We start from the raw sequence: 23,845 nt of genomic DNA, 5'->3' as shown, positions 1-23,845 counted from the left end.
CACGAACCCTAGCTAAACCAGTTAAGTATATTAGGCACCAACGAAAATACAATGTCTAGATTGCAGCTCAAGATAAGCCATTAGAGCAAGAGATCCAAACCATTCGAGTTTTAGTTTACACTGCAAAATGGTACAAACCCAAAATAATAAATTAATAATCTCACTATATTTCACCAAATAAAAGGGTAAATTAATTGTTTACAGTTACAGAGAAGGGATAAAAAGCTGCGGGCCGGCTGAAGCAGAAGAGATTTGCGGGTTGCTTGCTGTCATGCCGGAAATGGAGAGACGAGTGTTTATTCTGAGTAACGGTGATCAGGACACGAAGGTAATGGGCCCCCGTTGAAAGCGAAGCGAATGAAGTTTAATTTGTCCATTGCGTAGGGTTATAGACAAAGGTACGAATTTTTTAGACTCTAAAATCAGTTTTGACACACAGCCTTTTTTCACCACACATGCAAAGGTCACACCTACAAAAACCTCGCGGCTCTTGCTTGGAAAAACCTAAGTCTTCGTTTGTGACAAACCAAATTAACCCTAGCTTAGCTACCTTTTCTTTTAAGCCTTGAAGGTCGGAACTTGAAAACCCATCAAGCCTAATTGGAGTGAACAGTATATGTGTTACTGTATTGGTCTATTTTGTATGTCTAAACGTTAGGTTTTATGATGTTTATATCATTCTTGAAATCGGTCCATGTTTTCAACAATGTTTCTTGATATTTTTCATTCTGCCGACGTGATCGACACTAATGAACAAATCATTATTTAGAGGCTGATAATGATATGTTACTGAAGTGGAGGAACTGTAGCAGAAACAGTGGAATACATTTGAATTGGCAATATATTGTACTATTAAAAGATAATATACTTAGTTAAACTAGGTCGTTTAATTTCTACAACCAATTAATGCCAAATGCATCGTATCTTTCAATTTTATTCGGCGTTTAAAGAAAAGGGTACAGCCCTTTTACTCCCGAAAATTGAACCCCAACTTCCCCAGTTCATCATATCTTCATCCTTCGTTTTTAACCTACACGCTAGCTTCCAGTCTTTCTCAGGCAAAGTCGTTTTCCATTCATAAATAAAGCAAAGATAGCAATTGCATATTTTATGTTCGAACAGCCCTTTTTCCCTCGGGTGAAACCTTCAACCTTGGCCAAAAATACTTGAATTCAAGAATTAAAATGGTTTTTACTCCATGGTTATCTTGATGCCTAGTTTTATGCAAGAACCATCACTAGGGTTTACCAATTTTTTCAATCTTTAACTTCTAAAATGTTTAGCAAGAGCACATACCTGCAGCTTCCGCATGTTTCATCTTCTCTTCAATCTCGCGCCTCTACTTCTGTAGTTGACCTAAATGACGCTGAATTCTTGCTTCATCAGCATCACCATGACATTCTTTCGGGCCACTTAGTAGCTACAAATGCTCCGTTCCTTGAAGCTTCTACCTTGTATAACCAAGATGTAATTGGTGGGATAAATGAAGACCCTAATTCTACCATGGCTAACACGTTTCAAGCAAAGCAAACTGTGAAGAAAGATCGGCACAGTAAAATAGTGACATCTCAAGGGCCAAGGGATCGGAGAGTCAGGCTGTCTATAGGCATGGCAAGAAAGTTCTTTGATCTTCAAGAAATGCTAGGCTTTGACAAGCCAAGTAAAACCCTTGAATGGCTGCTTACAAAATCCAAAGCAGCCATTAAGGAGCTGGTGCAGATGAAGAAAAGTGATGCCACTACTTGCACTAATAAGTGCATTTCTTCTCCTTCAGAGTGCGAGATAATAGAACTGGAAAATGGGAACTACTTAGATGCAGATTCTAATGGGAACTTTGTCCTGGCAAATACTTACAGATGTATAAGAGCAAAAGATCCACAACAGGATGCATTGAACCTTGCCAAAGAATCGAGGGCAAAGGCGAGAGCAAGGGCTAGGGAAAGAACGAGAGAGAAAATGTGCATGAAGAAGCTTACTGAATCTAGAAACATGGCTCCTGACTGGAACCCTTCAATCCCAATTCAGGCTAGAAACAGTTTTTCAGACGTTTGCAAATTACCGCCTTCTAATACTGAGCCTAGCCTCCATTTTCCATTAGCTAATACAGCTGCTGCAACTGAAGACCTAATTCAGGAATCCCTTGTCATCAGAAGGATGTTGAAGAACAATTCAATTTACGGCTTTCAGCAAAACGTAAATCAGAATTGGGATATAAGCAGCTTAACAGCACAATCCAACCTATGTGACATTTTGGATCAGCACAGGTTCATCAACAGGTACTTATTTTTCTTGAACTGTCAAATTCTAATTATGATACATATCAGATGGAAAGTGATCTTTGTTTCTCTTTGTCTATAGCTCTTCAAACATGTAGAAAACCTGTGGAGGTTGCAACCAATTAAGGTCAGTTTGGAAGCCTAGCTCTAAAAGAAGTGTAAGTTTTTTGCTACCGTATGCGATTTTCAGCAATTATATATGATCGAAAGATTCAACAGGATGTATATTTTTGTATGCGTTTGATCGCCTATTTAATCTGATCACTGTCAAATTTCAATGTGGACATGAAATTAAGTCAGAGCTCACAATATTGAAGTCTTTTGAGCTGTGTTTCTCTATATATTGTCAATTTGATGAAGGTTACGTGTCTAACTAGAGAGTCACAATTACTGAAAATTATTACAAGTATTTAAAGCAGATCGACGACGTACCAAAGTTTTTATCACTGAATGTGTTATAGATATTTTGGTCTTGATCAGAGAAAAATTAATCAATCAGAACTACTTAATCATTTACATTTTGCATGTCATTGAGTAAATTAAAAGCCATTTCTTTATTGCAACTACTAAAAGAATGAACTGGGTCCTGCGTCAAGCCAATATATTCGGTTTTCTTGATCTTCAATTAAATATGTGCACTCAGGCTATTAATCTGTGTGTTATATATATCAAGCAAGATGCATTAAGTGAAAGAAGAATTTTGCAGTTGTGAAACAAGGCTTCTCAATCGTTGAACAGAGAATTTTTTTGTCATCAGTTGGAGATATATATCGTCAACTGTGTGCAGCTAGTTAGGTTAAAAGCTTCGTTAAGTTTGATCAGCATGAATATTTGGGTTCAATCAAGGGATGTATTCTTTGAAGGTTTACTTTAATTAACTCTCTAAAGAATATTTTTTATGTTAGTTAAAAATGTTATTCTACTTTTTTCACGTAGAGAAGGACTTGAGTCTTTGCATTGTTCAACCATCGATCTTTATCGATGTTGCTCAAAAAGCCAACTTTGTAGAGTTCAAGCAATTTGTTTTGCATTTAGCCGATGTCAATCTCGAATGATTTGACTGGAAACTTGATTGAAAATTAGTCAATATTTTGAATTGAAATAAAGCTGGAAACATGAAAAACCAAAACCAAAAGAAGAAGAAAATAATTGATTAACCATATAGTCAATTTAACCAATTTGTGATTAAATTTTGCAATGATATTCTCGATGGTGATTAATGTTCTACATAATGGGGGTTCTTCGTCCAAAGGTACAAATTAATTATGTTCAGTTTAATTTGGTTGGTGTTTAGCTTGTTTGATACATTTTTATAACACGTTTTAGCATTTGGTAGATTGTTGAAGGCTTTAAAAAATAGGAAAAATTGTTTTTTGGTCATTTATATATGTTTGTCTGTTTGCGATTTTGATCATCATATTGTCAAACTTCAGTTGTAGTGCATTATCTTTTTTTTTTTTTCGGCAATTTTAGTTATTTTTCGACGTGGCGCTGATATGACACCAATGTAGTCCTGATTTGGTATTGACGTGTGTGATGCACCAACAATCACGATAAAAATAACTAAATTACCAAAAATTAGAAGATGCGAGATTAAAACTATAATATAAAGGATCAAAATCGTAAAAAAACCAAATATAAATAAAAAAAATAAATTTCTCAAAAAAAATGTAACATGCTTGAAGCTTATTCGTTTTATCTTTTAAAACCAACAATCTATTCTTATGTATAAACGCCATCTCTAGTAACAAAGCCACTCCATGGTAAATAACATCATGCATGCATGAGTTTGAAGATTCTGTCAGATAAATAATAATTCGAAGCTTATATATGTTGATAAGCTTCAAAATAACATCTTTTAATCTTTAAGAACCAAGCATTTAAGACGCTAGAATATTAAAATTTATTAGTTAAACAATGGTAGAAGCATATATATGAGAGATAGCATATATGAAATAAGTGCTGATGTGAAACTTATACATAAGCGTCATGTCAGAGCCATATAAGCATCACATCGGAAAAGATCTAAAATTGTAAAAATAACAAAGATAACATATCAAGACTAAAATTTGATAGCATAAATGACTAAATTCCCAGATGGAGAAATATAGATGACTAACGTTCTAGATTTTCCTCTTTAATCGTCAACATGAAAAGCAGTAATTTCAAGCCAAAGTTGAAAGTTATGGACAATGTAAGGATGTATATATAAATCAAATTATGTTGTAACAATCAATGTCTTATACTTTCTCACCAAATAGTATCTTATTTATCCCTCTCGAAGCATCCTAAATTCCCTTGAGCATGTTTAATTGGATTTGCATGCGATAGGATTTGACCAGTGTGACATTTCAAAATATTACTTGAAATGAAGAAAATGGCCAGATTTCGTGAAATTTATTTAGTTCATGGATTTGAATGATGTAAAAAGGAAAAAAAAATTGAATTGAAATATTATGAATCAATTTGTTTCCGCTGTAGTTGTTCAAGTGCTTGTTTTTTTCCAGGCATGACAATATAAAAGTGTTATACAATCTATATATCTGACTATATTAAATGATACTAAATTGTCCTTTTCTAATAATAAATTTTCATGACATTTCAAAATCAAAATGTGAAAATAATTTCTGTAACTTTGTAAATTCACAAACCTAAATCAAATTTGAAAATCTCAGTTAACCACTTCTTACTCCACAAATCCACGTCAAATTTCCAAACCTCTGGCTCTTACCATTTCTCAACTTCTTTCTTTTACTTTTTTTTCAACCCTCTCTCATTTCTCATTTTATTTCTCATTTTTTTAAAATAATTCTTATCTCACTTTTTTCTAAGATACTATTCTCAAGATATATCTTTTTTTTTTATATTTATTTCATTTCCAATTGAAATTAACTCATCTAAATTACATTAATTTATATTTTGATATTTATATATTAAATATAACACACACAATGCGTGTACACAACTGCTAGTATTTTATGGATTTCCAAATACGTACTCATATTATCAACAAGACCTTAACAATATATATATAAATTCATTCATTCATTCAATAAATTTATTTTTTTTCATGCATCTTTGGTTTTAAAAAAAATAGTGACAATGAAATTGATAAATCGAGACATTTACTTACCTAAAGCTCTGAAAAAAATCCTTCATTTCGATTTGTATGTGTGTATTGAACCCTCGTCTTCCAGTTCCAGCTGTAATTGTAATTTCAGTGCATGCATGTTGCAAATATCATCATGATTTTCCCGTTTCATAGGTGTAATTATTTACAGCAACAGCAACAGTAATTTTACCTGAGCAAATCAACAGAAGAAAACCTCAAAATTTCTCTTACTTTGGACTGGCTCATGATGATGCATGTGAAGAAAGGGAGTTACACAGAAACGGAGCGTTTAAATTCTTCAACCACACCACCCTAGCTAGCTGTTCATTTATTTATATACATCTGTTTGTTCTTGATACGCCATAATTTTTTTTAGAAAAAATCAAATAAATTAATATTTTATCTAAATGATTAAATTGTATTGTGGTATGGAGCCTTGTGTCGATTTGACCAGATAATTTCATGATGAACCTGTGGAATAAGTATGGCCGTGATTGTAGTACCTATGGTATATATTTTTTAGTGCGTGAAATACGGGAGATCGGAGATTAGTTGGTGAAAAAGATATTCTATCTCTTATATGTTGCATTTTTATTCTTTTTTTTGCATTATTAATTTTTTTATATAAAAAAAATAAACTTTAACTCGAAATTATTTTCAATTTAAAAGAGTTATTCGATTTAAAAAAAATTTTGTTTATATTTTTTTCTATATAAAATATGGAGTGACTTGAAGAGGTTTTTAGTAGGATAAGAAAAATAATAATGGAATTAAATATTTTGATTTTCTCTGAAATAGTTATTCTAAAGGTATCATATTTAATAATATAGTATAAATAGTATAGATATTATATCTGACAATTGTAATAGTTAATTAATTTATTTATTTTATAGGTGTACATATTTTAGTTCTAGGACTGTCGTAGGCATTTGCAGCGCTATGATACATATTTTATTTATCTAGCACTTCTATGGACAGAGCTAGCAGGAAATCGATATTTTGCAAATAACTAGATTTTAATTTTTATTTATTAAAAGGTAAATTTTAATAAATTTTGTATCTTCCCCTTTCACGGGCCGAGACATTGTTTGGACTTTAAGCTCACAGAAATCAGCCCAGCCCACGTTTGCTAACATTGCTCTTTTCTTGTGGGAAAAGATTTCTGGGTTTTCATTGCAAATTATATTATAACCTCTCCTACCGCCAGTGCTCGGTTTCTTTCGCAGCAAAACAAAGTGAGAAAGGAAAAGCTGTCAAATGGATTCGGCGAAGGTGATACCATTCGAAGGCCTGAGAGACGACCCGCTACGATATGGAATCCATGGCGTCAAGAGCGATATTATTGAGCCTCACCCCCTCGAATCTGCCTTTCGATCTGTAAATTTTTACGAACTTTTCGCTCTCTGCGTTTGTTGTTACTTTTTATAGTTATTATTATTATGTTTTTGTTTTGGCATTGATGAATAGGCGAAGTTGAATCAAGAAGACATGAAGAAGAGAATTTTATGTAACACTTACGGTGCGGCGTTACCAATGAAGAGGGAACTCGATCGCCAAATTCTATCCAAGTTTGTGGTTCCTTGGCCCTTATTTTTTTTCGACACTTTTTCTGTTGATTTATTTTTTTACCGTTCGTGAATTGCGGAAATTAGGTTTTTTGTCGTTGGCGTGGTATTGAAGTGAATTGGAGCTGTTTTCTTTATGAAATTTCCTTGCTTGAGCTTTGTGTTATAGCCTTTAAAGTGATCGTTAGACTTGAGATCTTGTGGTGATTGGGTATCTGAATTCTTGAAAGCCAGGAGTCAGCGATCTGGTTCTACTTTATTAGAGGAGTTATGTTTTGTCTGTCATGTTAAAGTTTGTACTTTGTACTTGGGATAATTTGTTGGATGTCATTTGGAAGAAACTTTATATCGTTCATTCTACTTTTAATCTTGTCTATTAGGAGGAGGGTGTGCTGTTTGATAAGTGCTAGTAGTAAAAAATATTGAGTGCAAATTTCGCTGGGCTGAATTCTCAACTGTCTGATTGTTTATCAATTCCAGATTTCAAAGGCCTCCTGGAGCTATACCATCATCCTTTTTGGGTCTAGAGGCCATTGACGGAACTTTGGAAGGTTTTGGTTTTGAAGACTACCTCAATGGTATTGCAATACTGTTAAACGCAAAATGCTGTTGCTTGATTTATTTCTAATCCTTTTTTATCTGCTCTTTGATTCAAATTAGTGGATGTCATGTCACTAAGTGATGTGGCTATTTGTTATCTGAATAGCATGATGTGATAATCAATGTTCATTACTTGGATGTTAAATGCCATGTTTTCACGAAAATTGAGAGATAAATGTTCTTAAACTTGTGCTAAATGATCAATAACCAAAAGGTCTTCTCCATTATTTTATATTGCTGCTCAAGTGTTGTGGATTCTGTTTAGCTTAATCTTGATTAAGGTTTAAGAAGGTTTGTTGTTAAGGTGAGGCTAATTCACACTCGGTGTAATTGTACTTCAAAATTTTAAAAATATAAAGGTCGGGCCCCCCTCAAACCTCCCTGTCATTTAGTGGTTCTTCTCTGTAAAAAATAAAGAATGCTTGTGTTGGATATTAAATATTTATCTGATCAATTATTAGTCAGTATAAGGTTATATTCATTAATTTAGGGATCTCCGTAAGTGAGGACTTATCTATGTGCTCTTTATTCATTGAATATAATTAGAATAATTCTTCCCATGCTTTTCATCCTTATTAAGCGACAGTTTGTTGTTTAAATGGATTATAAGCTTGTGAATATCCTGTCATGATTATTTAGTGTTGCCTCTGAAATAATATTGTTAACTTCAATAATTTAATTCAAACATGGTAATGAGCATGTTTTCTTTGTATAATTCATGAACTTTTCTCACTATTTGTTTAGTAGTTCTTCTGTGTGAAGCGAGTGGTCTGAGAATTGCCAATGTCTGAATAATATTATGGTAGAAAGAATTCTGGATTGTGCTGTCTTTGGACTGGGTCTAGGCGGATGGATTTGGTGGTGTATCATAACACAAGAGGAATTGGCGGTCGGGGAAATACTATGAATTAATTCAGAAGGATGATAAACATAGGAATAAGCTGTAAGGATGGTCATGTATCATATTCGTGGTCGGCAATTAATCAGTGCAGAGTTCCATTTATATCAAATTTCAATCAAAGCCTTTTACTATTTTTATTTCTGTTGTGGTAGGTTGTGTATAATAGTATATCTTGATTCTAAAACGAGTTACAGATGACAATCAACTTGCGTTGTATTTGAACTCCTACTATTTACTGTTGGAGATTGTGATCTACTTGGTTAATTTTCCCGGGCTTTCCTGAATCATAGCTCTTTTCTCTTTTTTTCCCAGATCCAAAGGATTCTGAGTCATTCCGCACTGCTGATATGCATCATGGAATGGAAGTGCGACTTGGGCTGTCAAAAGGACCACCATGCCCCAGTTTCATGTGAATCATAGAGAATATCGGGGAACGAATATTTAGGCATCTATTCACGTACTACCTAAGTTAAGTTTGATGTGCAACGGATATGATCTGTGACCATGCTGCCCCGGTTTCTGGTGAAGTGTAATGTAATTTCTTGGACTATATTGCAACTCTTGTATTCCCCTTGTGCCAAGTTGAGTTTTATTAATTGTTTTTTTTTCTATTTCAAATTTGCACTTTCTTTTTTTTACCTAATTGACTAAAAATGTAATATTTAACAAAATGACATTTGTTTGATGAAGGTCATTTTTCAAACTATACATAAATCAAAACACTTGGTTTGAAAAATCAGCAATCCTACTATTGGGTTGTAGTTAATACCAAATCGAGCTGGCCAATCTATCTTGCGAATATCGATTTGCCAAAAAGTGCTGCCATCAAATACATCACATCACTGGTTTGTTTATCCGGAGATGAACGTGGATAGGTGGATAAGAAATATCCTGCAAGAGAGCGGTCACCTTCGAGATTTTGGGTGAGAAAATCTCCATCTTTACACATCTTATTCGAAGAACAATAAGAAAGTGAGGACTTTACTTGTAGGCCATCAAAGAAAATTACTTATAATTGAAATTTGCAGGATTAGCTTTTTTTATTCTTTTCGTGTGATGTCTGGCTGAGTCGGTCTTAGATATGTATTCTACTTTTTTTAAAAGTTGATATGAACCAAAGATAAAAACAAGAATTACAATTATAAAAAAAATAAATTTAATAATACTGTTAAAGGAAAAGCTTTAAAGTATCGGTAAACCAGCATTTAGTTTTTCTCTTATTATCCCCTATTATGACATGTTTTTAATGATGCAATCCCCACCGTCAATTCTCATTTCCCTATCTTTAAACCCGAGATTCCTTCATCCCTTTGTTATTCAAAAGAAAAAAAGGAAAAAAAATTGTATTCCTTCATCCTAAACACACTGCATTAACGTACAACGAGAACCACTAATTCTCCAAACCCTAATTCAACCACAGCAATGGACCCGCGCCGTGTTCCTCGCACAGTCAGCGACCCAAAATTCCGGCAAGTTGGATTCTTCGCCCCGGGAGCTGCACCCGACCGGTCTCAATCGGCTCCACCCGACCCCACATCATCGTCGCCTCCTGTCTCCAACATTTCACCCTCTGGAAACTCCTTATATCCCGTCATGATCCCGCCGCCGCGCAACTTACCCACTGACCTCTCTCGCCACTTTCCTCACGGGCCGCCGTTATCCCTTCTCCATGCCTCACGCGCTGCGGATTCTTCTATTCCAGTTGGAAGCTACAACCCCTCGGAGTTCATATCTCCTACGGCGGTTACAGATTTCTCTGAGGACCATATATCCCCTAAGTTGGGAGTCAGAGGTAGTTCTGGAAAATTTGCCACTTCTTTGCCTGCTGGTGGATTCGAAATGGCAGCTGTTAAGCAGAATAGTGTGGTCAAATTGGATCACGATGTCTCAGGTGTTTTTTCTTTCTGGTTTTTCACCCTTGTTCGACTGAATTTCTAGATTGTCTTTATGATACGCTTTTCAATTGAGAAAATAGATGAAGGTGCAAATATGGAAATGCGAAAAGAGCAGAGGCCTGCTGGTGGAAAGCCTTTAAAGGAGAAGACCTCCAAGGCTGAAAGACGCGCTTCTCAAGAGGCTCAAAGAGCGGCAAAGGCTTCTGCTAGAGGTGAATAGTTTATGTTTATTTTGGAGAGATTTATGTTAGCGAGTTAACTTTTACTTGAGCTGCTTTTGAACTGATAGTGGATGTGCCCCTCAGTTTAGCAGTATTCACCGTTGACCATGTCTATTTGTTTCAAATTGTTTCCAAGTGACTGATCAGTGTTTTGGTCTTGTTTACTTTTTTCTCTGGAACGATTAAAGCTAAGATATTGCTTGTGGTGACCATTGAGGAGATGAGTGGTCATTGATTTTGAGGATGATCAATATTTTATCATTCCAGTATGTTCGGGTGGATGAATTTCGTTGTCCTATCTGATGTTGTAAAGCTTAGGTGCTTTAAAGATTTGTTCGACTGGTAGTTCCTTATCTGTGGTTTAGCATTGAATGATCTCTTCATCTGTTTCTGAACCAATTTGGGGCTCTTCCTTCGTAAAATGGCTTAAGATCGGCATGCATTTAATTCAATATCTTGTGCCATCCTGCACGTATTAAGTTGAAGAACCTCTCAGTCTATTAGTTTTGCTCTAACTCTAGTGGATTATTTTGAGTTCCTCGGCACTGTATGCTGAAAATTTCATCTTATTGCCCAGCTTTGCCCGTCATCTTCCTATTTTTTCCATTTGGTGGATGATCCGTGTCAATTAGATCAGTTATTGCTATGCACAGCTGTCTTTTTACTATTTCAGAAATTGTTTCTGGAAATCCTTTTCATTTTTTTAATGTTACATCTTTCCAGGGGAGGGAAATAAGACCTCTGTTGCTTCTGGAGCCAATTCTGCAAATGCCAATACTGGTAAGGCTGTGAAGGTGGTTCCACAAAGGACAGACAGCTCTCCTGTTGCAGCTTCTGAGAAAAAAGGTGGTGAACGCCAACCAGATAAAGATAGAAAGAAAGACGTCCCTCATCCTAGGATGCAGTTTGATGATAAAAATAGAGTTGAGAAGGCAAAGAAACGATCGGTGGTAAAACAAATTGAAGCAAAAAACAGGGTTGAACTCTTCAGGCATTTACCGCAGTATGAACATGGAACGCGGCTTCTTGACCTCGAATCGAAGTTCTTTCAACTTGATACTGTTCATCCTGCAGTTTACAAGGTAACTAAGGCACATATATTTGCTTGTAAGCTTGGCGTTGGTGAAAGGAAGTACCTTGGCTATGAAGAGTATGAATGACTTTATACAAAGTTTTTGGTCATAATAATCTTTGCCAGGGATTGTCAACTTTCCCCCAATATATCATAAACTGTAAAATAATTAGTCCCATTCTTGTTGCAGTCTATCCTATCCTGACTTTACACTTGTCAGGTTGGTCTAAGATATCTAGATGGCGATATTTCTGGTGGCAATGCTCGCTGTGTTACTATGCTCCTTGCATTTCAAGAGGCGATTAAAGACTACTACACACCACCAGAGAAAGCCCTGATCAGGGACTTGACTACAAAAATTAATGGTTACATCTCTTTTCTGATTGAATGCAGACCCCTTTCAATCAGCATGGGGAATGCTATTAGATTTCTTAAAACCCGAATTGCAAAATTACCTTTGAGCCTCTCCGAGTCTGAGGCAAAAGCAAGTCTTATCTCAGATATTGAACATTTTATTAGCGAAAAGATAATTCTAGCAGATAAGGTCATTGTAAATCACGCTGTGACCAAAATTAGGGATGGTGATGTTCTTCTCACATATGCTTCATCATCTGCTGTTGAGATGGTGTTGTTACATGCTCACGAACTTGGTAAACAGTTCCGGGTTGTGGTAGTCGATTCACGTCCAAAGCTTGAAGGACAAAAGTTGCTTCGTAGGCTCGTGGGAAAGGGTATTATCTGTACATACACTCATATAAATGCTGTTTCTTATCTCATGCACGAGGTGACTAGAGTATTTTTGGGTGCTTCATCGATATTGTCTAATGGGACGGTTTATTCGAGGGTTGGCACCGCATGTGTTGCTATGGTTGCTCATCAGTTCCGCATCCCAGTCTTGATATGTTGTGAAGCATACAAATTTCATGAAAGGGTTCAACTTGATTCAATCTGCTCCAATGAACTTGGTACGCAAATAGCTTTTTCTTTATAGGACTTGCCTTCATTAGCGACTGCTTACATTTCCTGCGAACACCATGACATGGCATGCCATTACAGGTGATCCTGATGCCATCTCGAGAGTTTCTGGCAGAAAAGAAATCAGTTCTTTAGATGGTTGGGCCAAAAGTGAGAATCTACAAATGCTGAATCTGATGTAAGCTTGGTTTTGTTCTTTACACGATTTCATATTGTAACGCTATTTGTTATTGTACTGGCTTACCTTTTCATTTCATTGTTTCAGTTATGATGCAACACCTTCTGATTACGTTTCAATGATCATTACAGACTATGGCATGGTAAGTTGTTTTGTGTATCCCTTTATATGAAGCCAAGTGCTGTGTAAAATTTTCTTTTTCTAGAAACATGTTCATATTAGAATCTTAACCACCACCCCACGCCGTCCCCCAAAAAATGTTCTGTTTATGAACTCTTCGCGTCCTGCGCTGGATTGACAATTTCTTTAGTTTATACTTTATACCATAGTGGGGAAAAATGCATTTGTGTTTCATTATTTATTTGGTAAATATTTTGATTTCTTTTAAAAATAAAAATGGAATGTTCCATTTGATTATGGGAAAAAATGAATGTACTCCCCTTGTATGGCTTGGTTTGAGTGCTTCATTTAGTTTTCCTGTTTGTTCCTGTTTTTCCCTTTCCATGCAGCTGATTTGTTTTCGTGTGAACTAATGATAATGTTTGTTTAGATACCACCTACAAGTGTGCCTGTCATCGTTCGAGAATATCGAAGAGAACACTTGTGGACATAAAGATGTATACCGCAGATCCCGGTTTGTGTTGTATCCCATTTTAGGAATAATAAGGATTTATGTCATGACAAGAACTGATTTGTGATTTCAATTTTTCACCTGATTCTGTGAAGAGTGCGAATATTCCGCCTCTCCGGGCAAATTTTGGATGGAATGTATCATGTTGTAATGAGCTTTTGTAACCCTTTAATGAATTTTTGTATTCTTACCATCATTTATTCACATTATCTATCAATAATTTTTGAAATAATGTTACCTATTGTCCGTTTGTCACAAATCTTAGTTCTTAATTTATGTAAACGTAGGATGTCTGTTACCAAATAGCAACTGCCTTTACATGCTATTTCTCACCTTTCTTGACAGTAACAAACCAATATTTTTTTTTTTTTGGGAAATAATGTTACCTATTGTCCGTTTGTCACAAATCTTAATTCTTAATTTATGTAAACGTATGGTGGCTGCTACCAAATAGCAACTGCCTTGACATGCTATCTCTCACCTTTCTTTACAGTAACAAACCCAAAAACAAATCTCATGGCATCTTATTAAAATCACACCTGGCTTTTTAGCTGTAAACTGTAACTAATCTACTGACTCCCTAACCGCATGCACGGGAGAGAGTACTCCAAGACTCACGAAGCCAGCCAAAGCAATAATCAACATTCCCAAAGAATTTACCAGCAATGCCTCAGTTGAGTACCGTGTTATTGTCTTGCTTGTTTGAAGAAACGTTAGTTTCTCTAAGAGACCAGTTGTGCATGTCGCCACAGCCAGACCGTAGATATATATGCCAAAAAAAACATGCCAAGGTAAAAGGGTAGCTCGACTATTTCTTGAACCACCAGGATACCAATATGTAACAAATCCGGCAGCCCACTGCACATTCATACAATGATAGCAGATATATCTCAATAAAATAAATAAATAAATCGATATCACATAAAGTTATACTTGTGGACTAAATTTTTAGGTTCATCCTTGGCTATTTGTATTTTTACCCATGAACCAGAGAGTTGGAACGCAAGAAGAAAATGGTATTCAAATTTAAAGCAGAAGAATAAATATTCTTAATGGTCTAGACCGAGTCTGCTCCATTAGAGGTACAAACAAATCTAGACCACTTCTGAACCTTACAAGCTGGATCGCATACTGATTCGCATCTAAAATAATCGAACTGGACACAAGGTCGAACTCATTCAAATTTGTGTGAAACCAAAGGTCGAGTCCAAATTATGATATTTGATAGCTGACAAGCTGCTCATGAACTTCAATTACTGATTAATATTTTTTATTTTTTAAACATATTCATAATCACAAACTTGAAACCATATAATAGACCTGAACTCCGAACAAGAAAAGACATGCTATGCCCAGCCACGAGTGGAGGCTGTAGAAATTATCAATTCCTTTGTCAATGTGAAACTTCCAAGCGGCCCATAATCCAACGATGCCGCAACAGAACGCCAAGAATTGCAGAGAAAGATGAACCAGTTTTTTGAAACTTTTTGTTCCTGAAACAGTCTTATAGGCTAGCATTGCTGCAAAATTCATTCGATGTGGTTAAAACATGACAGTGAATAGTGAAAGCTCAAAGACAATAACAACCACAGCTTAAATCACACAGGTTCGCACCAAAGGAAAAAAGGTTTGTATACAAACGAAATGCTATTAGAGAAGATAGCGGCAAGGTAATTTTAACCTCTAGCTTCTCTCTTTGAATCTACTGTTATCGTATCCCGCAGATCGTTCTTACCTTCACCATTAAGAAGAATGAGGCCAGTCACCATCAAAAGAGGATGAACCTGAAAAAACCCAAAGAAGAAATTCCACCCAATTCAATAAGAAATTCACCACCAACACCAGTACCACCATCCATAATTTACTCGAAAACCCATTAAAATAAATAGAACAGCGATCAAATGAAAGTAAACCAAGAAAAAAAAAGCAAGAAGGAGAACAATACGTTAAAAATGAGATCTTTGTTTTCGGATACAAGCGCTAATCCACCTCTGTAATACACAGTCCATAGTAGTATCAATGCGAAAACTCCAATTCCGATTGTCCTCAGCAGTGGGATGATCGAGAACTGAACAATCGGAACTGCCATTCGAAGAATTTGTCCGTTGAGTGGTGAGTAATTCCGACGTTTTTGTGTGTGATAAGAGTGAGGTAGAGGGTCTTGATTGAGTACTCGGGTGGATCTCTTGTTTACAACATCAATCAAGAAAAGAATAGGAATAGGCGCTGTGGACCGATAAACGTCGTCACCATTTTCCTCATTGAAAAAATTACAAATTAAACAGAAAAATCAATTTCATTAAATTCCATCTTTTTTTATTCGTTTCAAGTTTGGACCTAAATTACATATAGCCATTAAAAAAGAGATGATTTTATCGTCAATGGAATGTTTCATTTTCTCAATTTATTTTAAGCAACGCTTTAATATCAAATCCAACATTATAGAAAGAGTTAATTAATTAATAATATAATCCATTTGGTAATAGATTATGATTATCTATTAATTTTTTAAAGGAAAAGAAAAAAGAATGGGCGAATAATAATTGTCTTTGTCTTAAATAAAGTGAAAAACAAGGAGCCCATTAACGACGCATTCTTTTTGCATATTCCATTATCAATTTACCAAAAAGTCTTAGACTTTTTTCTTATTACGCTCCAGTTCGAGGTCGCTAACTGGATTCATTTACTTAGCTCAAGGGTAATTGTGTCCAATTGTTGTACTTTGCCAAACCCCCACGTTTTTGTCAGGGGAAATATCCATGATACCCCCGGGATTATGGATGGGCAATTAAGTAGTTAAACAAAAAGTAAAATAATTAATTAATTAATAGCTAGCAGCGCACGACGAAAGACGACTCTGTGAAGCAAAGAGAGTTTCGAAACATTACCGGATTTAACCCATAGTATTCGCCGGAATTGGAAACTATGTCCACGTCCGATTTATGATTTCCGCAAATTTAGGGTTTCCTTTTCCCCTTTTGCTACTCAAATTCACCACTCCGTTCAATAAAATCTATTTTCCCTCTTTTTTTTAATGCTCGGTTAGGTGATCTGGAAACCTGCGGAAGATGTTTTCCCCGCCGAAGTTCTGGTCGTCTACGCCAAGGAGCGTGTCGGCTCAAAAGAACGGGTCTATTTCTGAGAAGGTTCCGGGCTTGAACTCTACCCCGAGCAATGCTCCGGCATCAACCAAAGGCAAAGCCGTTGCTTTTGTTGGGAGCGGCGGTAACATGGACGAAGAATCGTTGGCTGAGAGGATATCCAACTTGGAGAATGAGGTTTGTATGTACTTTATTTTTGGGCAATCAGTTGCTCTTTTATTTCTACGACTGTCGATTTTCAGGGTGTTTTTCTTTGTTTTCTTTTGAAGCGACCTTTCAAGAGATTGCGTATAAAGTTTTTTTAAGGCCGTGTCGGTTTAAATTCCATCTTTTCATTCTTAACTGCTGTAGTTTCTGTTTTAAAATGTTTTTGTTGATGTTCTGGTTCGTTTTTATCAGTTGTTCGACTTGAAATCGCACGTGTCCTAGCAAGAAATACTGTTGGTTTAAATGTTTCTATATTGATCTTCTTCCCGACTGTTATTTCTTGCAGCTTTTTGAGTATCAGTACAATCTTGGGCTTCTTTTGATTGAGAAAAAGGAGTGGGCTTCAAAGTATGAAGAAATTAAAGAAGCTTCAATCGAGGCATCTGATGCTTTCAGAAGTGAACAAGCTGTTCATTTGAGTGCAATGTCTGAAGCTGAGAAACGGGAAGAGAATTTGAAGAAGGCGTTGGGTGTTGAAAGACAGTGCGCACTCGAAGTAAGATTTACACTTTCCAAATCACCTTATGAATATTTCCATCCTGAAGGCAGACACTGTTTTTCCTCATGCATTATATGATTAGTTCCGAATTCTGAAGGAATATGATAATTGCCAAGATGTAACCATAAGAACACGAAGCTCAGGTCTTTTGCCTTGAGTGTGAAGCATGCTCCTCAGCGTGCCCTTTAATGTAGGACTGGTAGTCCAAAGGGTGATGCTATTTGATAATAATTTGTTTGTACTTGTATGTTTATCATTATATAGTAGTTTGTAAAGGCATATTAGATTAAATGGCACAATTATTTTTAGATTTTAGAATGTTAAGCCTTAGTGTGCCTCTTTCTGATAAGGGCCTTGCAGTCTTGCACTTATGCTCGACGATACTCGTGTGCTTTGCACATCTAATAATTATTGATGTAAATTAATATCGTCTAATAAAGGATCTGTCAACTGGCCATATGTTACTAATGAATGTTAACGTTTAGGAATGTAAACAATCAATTGAGTATGTCTAATTTGTTATAATAATTTTATGGGAATATGAGATGACATAATTGTTGGTGAATTATTTGGGATGTTAATAAAATAATATTTTTGAGTCGTTAATGTTGTTAAAATCTAATGTGTTTTTTGGTGATTAATGCCAACAAATTTTTTATCCTGGAGTCGGAATAATCTGGTTGTAGTTAATTAACTCTCATGTTTCGTCACAGCTCGAGAAAGCTTTGCGAGAAATGCGCTCAGAATATGCTGAAATTAAGTTTAATTCTGATTCTAAACTAGCCGAGGCAAGTGCATTAGTTGCCAGTGTTGAAGAAAAATCATGGGAGGTTGAAGCAAAATTCCATGCAGCTGATACCAAACTTGCTGAAGTGAACCGGAAAAGTTCTGAAATTGAGAGGAAGTTATTTGAGATTGAGGCTCAAGAAGCTGCGCTTCGAAGAGAACGGCTCTCCTTTAACTCAGAGTATAAACTGCATCTTTAACTCTCTTATTATCCCTTTTACTTCCTTGCACCATCAATATTTTTTTAATATTCACCTGACTGATGTTGGTAGCTGTAGCTTTTGTCTGAAAGTTTTCATTTGTTAAGGCGCGAAACACATATGGCTGCTTTGTCAAAAAAGAGGGAAGACTTGAGGGAGTGGGAACGTAAATTACAGGAAGCTGAAGAGAGACTAGCTGATGGTGGAAGATTACTGAATCAAAGGGAGGAGAGGGCAAACGAGAATGATAAGATCCTGAAGCAAAAACAGAATGACCTTGAAGAGCTGCAAACGAGGATTGAGGTGGCCAAGTCAATGTTGAAGAGCAAAGAAGATGATTCAAGCATCAGACTAGCAAACCTAGCTGTCAAGGAAAAGGCAAGTTTCTATTTCACTCAGATCCATTAATTGATATGTTACAGGTGGCACAGTCTGTTTTTTCTTTTCTTAACTGTCAGTTATGAATGCAGGAAGCTGAATGTATTCAGAAGAGCTTAGAGGTGAAAGAAAAACAGTTACTTGAATTGGAAGAAAAGTTAAATGCAAGAGAAAGAGTGAGTACTTGCAGTCATGTTTATGTGATGTTGTACAAATATACTGGATTGCGTCCAGGATTTATTAATTACATAGTAGTATGTGGGCCATTTCTTTAGATAGTGGAACACCACAACACCGTTATCTGTTACCGTACAAACTAGTATTTTCTCGATTGTCCTGCTTCCAGTATGATAACAGAGAACTGATGGGAGCTGTTTATGATTCCAGTTGATGGAAGTTCATTTTGAGCGAATGTTAACCCGTACAATCTCTTTTGCATAAGAAAGACAGTTAGATGTTCGAGGAATGATTAATAATCTGCGGTGCATTTTATTATTCTGCTGAATCAAACTAGGATCATACGTACACCTTTTCCATTCCTTGTTTTTTCATATAACTAAATTAGATGGAATAAGCCAGTCCTAAAGCTATTACGGTTTTTAAGGTTGGTTTTTTGGTGTCTGACCTTCACAAATCTAAAAAATGCCACTATTTTTCTCGGCCACTATTTTTCTCTTCTTCTTGGTGTTTCTGATTACTTTTTAATGGACATTCTTTTATATATACAGTTGGAAATTCAGAGTTTGGTGGATGAACACAAAGCCATACTTGCTAAAAAGCAAGAGGAATACGAGCTGGAGGTGGAGCAGAAGAGAAAACTTCATGATGAACGAGTAAAAAATAAGGTAGTTGAATTGGAGAAAAAAGAAGCCGAAATTATGCATATGGAAGAGAAAGTGAAGAAAAGAGAAGAGGCGGTTGAAAAGAAGATGGAGAAAGTGAGGGAGAAGGAAATGAATTATGAATCAAAGTCCAAAGATTTAAAGGAAAGAGATAAGCTGCTTAAAAGCGAAGTGAAAAGCTTGGAGAAGGATAAGGAACACGTGCTTGCTGAAAAGGAAGCCCTGCTCATTATAAAGGCTGAGCTTGAAAATCTTAGGGCTGACATCGAAAAACAGGAGTTAAGATTAAGCGAAGAGAGAGAACAGCTAAAGATATCAGAAGATGAAAGGTTAGAACATGCCCATCTGCAATCCGAATTGAAACTGGAGATAGAGAAATGTAGATACCAAAGTGAACAACTGATGAAGGAAACTGAAGAGTTGAAGCAAGAAAAAGAAAAATTCGAGAAAGAATGGGAACAGCTGGATGAAAAAAGAGCCACTGTTAAGAGAGAACTTGAAGATGCTCTTGATAAGAAAAAAAGTTTAGAAAAATTTAGGCATTCTGAAGAGGTAAAATTAAACAATGAGAAGCAGGAAACACAACAATATATACAGAGGGAATTGGAATCTCTAAAATTGGCAAAAGATAATTTTGCTGCTAACATGGAGCATGAAAAGTCGATGTTGGCAGAAAAATTTCACAATGAAACGAGTGAACTGCTTCATGATTTTGAACTGCGGAAACGTGAACTTGAAACTGAAGTACAGAAGAAGCAGGAGGAGATGGAGAGTGGTTTGCATGAGAGAGAAAAATCATTTGAGAAAGAAATGGAGAAGGAACTCGACAATATTAACAACTTGAGGGAAATGGCCAGAAGAGAAATGGAAGAGATGAAGATGGAAAGACTTGGGATGGATAAAGAAAAACTGGATATTTCACAGATTAAGAAGCACGTAGAATCACAACAGTTTGAGATGAAAAAAGACGTTGAGGAGCTTGTTGACCTGAGTAAGAAATTGAAGGATCAGAGGGAACACTTTCTCAAGGAAAGAGAACGCTTCATTACATTTGTCCAGGAACAGAAAAGCTGCAACATTTGTGGGGAGATAATTCGTGAGTTCTTGCTATCTGATCTCCACCCACTGTCCGAATTTAAAAACCTTGAGGCTCCTCAACTGCCCAGAGTAACAGAGAATTATCTGGAGACGGGTGAAGGCACTTTTGAGAGGATTAATGATGGATCACCCCATATTTTAGTTAATTCTGGATCTCATGTTGCTGGTGGGAGTGGAGCCATGTCTTGGTTGCGAAAATGTACCTCAAAGATATTTAAGTTGTCTCCTGGAAAGAAACTTGAACTTGATTATGAACCTAATGCCCAAGGGTCATCCATGCTCTATGGGAAGCAAATTGATGTGTCCTCACCGGAGACATTGCCAAGCAATGAAAGTGGTCCCAAGCCATCCCCGCAAGACGCAAGTGATTCTTTTGATGTCCAAATAATAGAATCTGATAGTGGCATTAGGGAAGTGGAAGCTGTTCAAGCTCCATCAGTTGATCAAAATTCTGGTTTGAAGGCTCGACGTCAACGTGGTAAGGGAGGCAAGCCTCGGTCGAGTAGAACACGTGCAGCGAAGGCTGTGACTGCTGGTGCTAAGGCTATTGAAGAGAGAGAGATTAACATTAATGGTGATACTGAAAATTCTGCTTTCACAATTGAGGAAAGCCAAACAGAATCTGGTCTTGTTGAAATACCCAGAAACAGAAGAAAGAGAAATCATGTTCATTTATCACAGACAACTGTAAGTGACAGCCACAGTGAAGATCATTCAGATAGTGTCAAAAATGGTAATCTCCGGAAGAGGCAACAGAGAGTTGTTACAGCTGAACAAAGCTTTGTTGAGAAACGTTACAATCTCCGGCGATCAAAAAGGCAATTTCTTTTTTGTCTGCAAGATTTATGATTTTATTTCTTTCGGAGAAGATTGGAGTCATCTGTTTATTTAAGTTGATTTTTTTCCAACCAAGCTATGCCTTGGATAAATGATGTTTGTAATCCTTGGAAGTTTATATTGTAATGTGTGATGTTTCAGCTAGTCTGAGGACATTCTGCTGACTTAGACTTGTCTTTGACTAAATTTGTTTTCTTTACCGAGCCATCTAATTCGGTTTGGACTGTTTAGCTTTCACTTGTGTGGGTTGGTTCTCTTAATGAGTAGTGACCTTTTAAGGATATTAACTGAGTGTGTCTTCTTTAGCTAATTGATGTGACGAAAATGTATTTTGTTTTACTTTCACTGGCTGCGTTCGTTATCAAGTAGGTCTCTTTTTTCTTGCTACTATCTTTCTGAGGAGACTTACGATGCTAAATTATTAATGGTGTTAATATTTTGATTCTCAGGCCAGTGGCATTGGCAGCTAATGGATCCTTAGCTGAAGCTGAAAAGGGTGAGAAAAAGGAAACTGATGGTCACGTAGGTGAAGTTGTCCCATTTCCTGGCAAATCAAAACCTACCGAAAATGCTGAAATTGGTGGGGTTTCAAGAGAAGAAATCGACGTACTAGGAGCTGATGTCGTGCCCATGAGAAGCACAGGGAAAACCATTGAGGTTCCGGTGGATAGTTCTGAAAGGGTACTCGTTTCCTCCTTTAGTGTTTGAGTGCATCCTTGTTAGATATCACTCCCTTCCCTTTATCTCCTTATTAGAATTATTTATTTCTGGTCTATGCGACTTGCAGCTCTCTTTATATTTCTTGATCAGCTAACCTTATCATTTGGTCATTGTACCGTTCATGAAGGCTGGAGGTACCCACAGTGATCATGATGACTTGGCAAACACCTCAGAGGCTGACATGATTTTCAGTGAGGAGGCAAATAGATCAGCTGGAGCCATGGACCACAACATCGAAGAATTAAACAGCGCAAGCTATGAGGAAGAAGATGACAATGACAGTGATGATGGTGGTGACAATGAGGTTGTTCAGCCCGGTGAAGTTTCCATTGGAAAGAAGCTCTGGACCTTTCTCACCACGTAATGTCTTAGCTTGATATGCCACAAACCGTATCCGTTTCTTGGTCGATTATATCCATTTGAGTTCTCTTCTTTTTGCAGTCAAGAGTTCTCTCCTACTTAGTTGTGTGTATTAGTTTGCAAATATCAGTAAAGCTCGGATTGTTGGTGTTCTATAGTAGATGAGTATGGTAGTTGCATTCTTGCCCAGTGCACCTATTGACACTGGACTCTGGTTTCTTCATTTTCTTTAGCTTTTTATTTCAATAGTGTTTGTATTTTCTGCCGCACATGAAATTGTTCTTGGTGATTTGGGTTTTCCCAGTTATGTAATTTAGTCGGCACAATATGCTCTATTCACTGTTTTTTTTTCTATATTTTGAATTCACACTGCTATTTTTATCCGTGTTGGCCGGAATTTTAGTGGAGTCGCTTGGACGACAAAACACATCTCAATTTCATTTCGACAATTTCTTTATACTATTAAAAACCAAAACTTGCTGCAGGACCTGCTGTATACAAATGAATTAAGAAAAATGAAACAGAAATATTTATTATGCTGATCACTTAAAAGGTAAATTATTACTTCACTTTTTCTATTATTCTTGTTATTATTTATTTTACTCTATTTTTTCCTCCGACACTAATGTCTAACGTGCAAAAGCAAATACACCCAAAAGCCAGGATTTTGACATCTTGAAATATTCAGTCGGTTTTCCAAGAACTCACCCACGGCCGACGAGGTCAAGCTAAGCAGGACTAGGCGATTAGCACATGACATTAGAGTTGTCAAACGGACCAACTCATGGCGAGGCAGGCCGTCCTACGGGAATGGCTGGTTGGAAATCCTCAACCTAACTCAATGTAAGTTGCAGGATAGACGAGTTGACATACGGTCAACTCACAATAAATAAAAATAAAAAATATTATATTAATTAAAATTTTCATTTCATAAATAAATATTCATAAAAAATATCGATAAAATTCTAATTATTGATTCACACGTCTACATTTTATACAAAATAATTAATACATAAAATTAACAACTTTCATTAAAAAAATATACCACCATAAATTCATAATATAAATATTTTTTTTATTTTCTTTGCTGGTTCGCGGCCCAACCCAAGCTCGCCTTGAGCTAAATACCCCGTTTAGCCTCATGACCAACGCGGGTTGACTCATCTAAGTTCGCTTTTAAATGAGTTTAAATTATTTTTTTTTTTTTAATCTCAAGTCACTTAAATTGTGTGACGCGTGGATGACCCGCCCAAACCAAATTGACGGCTATACGTCACATAGCTTTCCCCCAATATTTTGATAATTTGCATTTTTAAAACTATCATCATAAAATATTATATATTTATTAATTATTAATTTTTTTGTTGATAACCTTGTCAAGAGAATAAACC

General features: G+C 36.2%; 5 protein-coding genes across 6 annotated transcripts; 4 read left to right on the top strand and 1 right to left on the bottom strand.

Moving 5' to 3' along the window:
- The first annotated feature begins 921 nt into the window (after positions 1-921).
- Positions 922-2,382, top strand: LOC140965197 (transcription factor DICHOTOMA-like). Its single transcript, XM_073425311.1, has one exon. The coding sequence runs from the start codon at positions 1,276-1,278 to the stop codon at positions 2,356-2,358; it is 1,083 nt and encodes a 360-aa protein (XP_073281412.1). The 5' UTR covers positions 922-1,275; the 3' UTR covers positions 2,359-2,382.
- Positions 2,383-6,554: 4,172 nt separating this feature from the next.
- On the top strand, positions 6,555-9,050 carry LOC140963809 (cyclin-B1-2-like). The gene is made up of 4 exons (XM_073423216.1): positions 6,555-6,765; positions 6,856-6,956; positions 7,434-7,531; positions 8,767-9,050. Exons 1-4 carry the CDS (start codon positions 6,646-6,648, stop codon positions 8,865-8,867), a joined length of 420 nt encoding a protein of 139 aa, XP_073279317.1. The 5' UTR covers positions 6,555-6,645; the 3' UTR covers positions 8,868-9,050.
- A 753-nt stretch (positions 9,051-9,803) lies between these two features.
- LOC140964162 (translation initiation factor eIF2B subunit delta-like) lies at positions 9,804-13,649 on the top strand. The gene is made up of 7 exons (XM_073423706.1): positions 9,804-10,345; positions 10,430-10,561; positions 11,294-11,652; positions 11,863-12,607; positions 12,699-12,795; positions 12,883-12,937; positions 13,346-13,649. Exons 1-7 carry the CDS (start codon positions 9,877-9,879, stop codon positions 13,406-13,408), a joined length of 1,920 nt encoding a protein of 639 aa, XP_073279807.1. The 5' UTR covers positions 9,804-9,876; the 3' UTR covers positions 13,409-13,649.
- Positions 13,650-13,806: 157 nt separating this feature from the next.
- Positions 13,807-15,661, bottom strand: LOC140964163 (transmembrane ascorbate ferrireductase 2-like). Its single transcript, XM_073423707.1, has 4 exons — positions 15,372-15,661; positions 15,162-15,210; positions 14,747-14,946; positions 13,807-14,284 (listed from the first exon to the last, which is right to left on the bottom strand). The coding sequence occupies exons 1-4, from the start codon at positions 15,513-15,515 to the stop codon at positions 13,991-13,993; spliced, it is 687 nt and encodes a 228-aa protein (XP_073279808.1). The 5' UTR covers positions 15,516-15,661; the 3' UTR covers positions 13,807-13,990.
- A 609-nt stretch (positions 15,662-16,270) lies between these two features.
- LOC140964060 (nuclear matrix constituent protein 1-like) lies at positions 16,271-22,789 on the top strand. Of its 2 annotated transcripts, none has more exons than XM_073423555.1 (8): positions 16,271-16,704; positions 17,021-17,230; positions 17,947-18,200; positions 18,327-18,597; positions 18,690-18,773; positions 19,326-21,355; positions 21,824-22,055; positions 22,213-22,789. In XM_073423555.1, exons 1-8 carry the CDS (start codon positions 16,495-16,497, stop codon positions 22,456-22,458), a joined length of 3,537 nt encoding a protein of 1,178 aa, XP_073279656.1. In that variant the 5' UTR covers positions 16,271-16,494; the 3' UTR covers positions 22,459-22,789. The 2 variants fall into 2 exon arrangements, with proteins under 2 accessions (XP_073279656.1, XP_073279657.1); XM_073423556.1 differs by having other exon boundaries at positions 18,327-18,601; positions 18,694-18,773; positions 22,222-22,789.
- Positions 22,790-23,845: the final 1,056 nt, after the last annotated feature.

The sequence above is a fragment of the Primulina huaijiensis genome, chromosome 18 (assembly GCF_012295235.1).
Source record: "Primulina huaijiensis isolate GDHJ02 chromosome 18, ASM1229523v2, whole genome shotgun sequence".
In the NCBI taxonomy this organism is placed as follows: Eukaryota; Viridiplantae; Streptophyta; class Magnoliopsida; order Lamiales; family Gesneriaceae; genus Primulina; species Primulina huaijiensis.
Note: the sequence above shows the minus strand (reverse complement) of the source record. Positions and strands in the feature narration are given on the sequence as shown.

Excerpts from the sequence above, each read along its gene's own strand:
- LOC140963809 (XM_073423216.1), top strand. The coding sequence starts at position 6,646 with ATGGATTCGGCGAAGGTGATACCATTCGAAGGCCTGAGAGACGACCCG. Across the intron at positions 6,766-6,855 it reads TCGAATCTGCCTTTCGATCT|GCGAAGTTGAATCAAGAAGA; the intron begins GTAAATTTTTAC and ends ATTGATGAATAG. Across the intron at positions 6,957-7,433 it reads GATCGCCAAATTCTATCCAA|ATTTCAAAGGCCTCCTGGAG; the intron begins GTTTGTGGTTCC and ends TATCAATTCCAG.
- LOC140964163 (XM_073423707.1), bottom strand. The coding sequence starts at position 15,515 with ATGGCAGTTCCGATTGTTCAGTTCTCGATCATCCCACTGCTGAGGACA. Across the intron at positions 15,211-15,371 it reads ACAAAGATCTCATTTTTAAC|GTTCATCCTCTTTTGATGGT; the intron begins GTATTGTTCTCC and ends GGGTTTTTTCAG. Across the intron at positions 14,285-14,746 it reads TTTTCTTGTTCGGAGTTCAG|TGGGCTGCCGGATTTGTTAC; the intron begins GTCTATTATATG and ends ATGAATGTGCAG.
- LOC140964162 (XM_073423706.1), top strand. The coding sequence starts at position 9,877 with ATGGACCCGCGCCGTGTTCCTCGCACAGTCAGCGACCCAAAATTCCGG. Across the intron at positions 10,562-11,293 it reads GGCAAAGGCTTCTGCTAGAG|GGGAGGGAAATAAGACCTCT; the intron begins GTGAATAGTTTA and ends ACATCTTTCCAG. Across the intron at positions 12,938-13,345 it reads TCATTACAGACTATGGCATG|ATACCACCTACAAGTGTGCC; the intron begins GTAAGTTGTTTT and ends ATGTTTGTTTAG.
- LOC140964060 (XM_073423555.1), top strand. The coding sequence starts at position 16,495 with ATGTTTTCCCCGCCGAAGTTCTGGTCGTCTACGCCAAGGAGCGTGTCG. Across the intron at positions 17,231-17,946 it reads AAAGACAGTGCGCACTCGAA|CTCGAGAAAGCTTTGCGAGA; the intron begins GTAAGATTTACA and ends GTTTCGTCACAG. Across the intron at positions 18,774-19,325 it reads AGTTAAATGCAAGAGAAAGA|TTGGAAATTCAGAGTTTGGT; the intron begins GTGAGTACTTGC and ends TTATATATACAG.
- LOC140965197 (XM_073425311.1), top strand. The coding sequence starts at position 1,276 with ATGTTTAGCAAGAGCACATACCTGCAGCTTCCGCATGTTTCATCTTCT.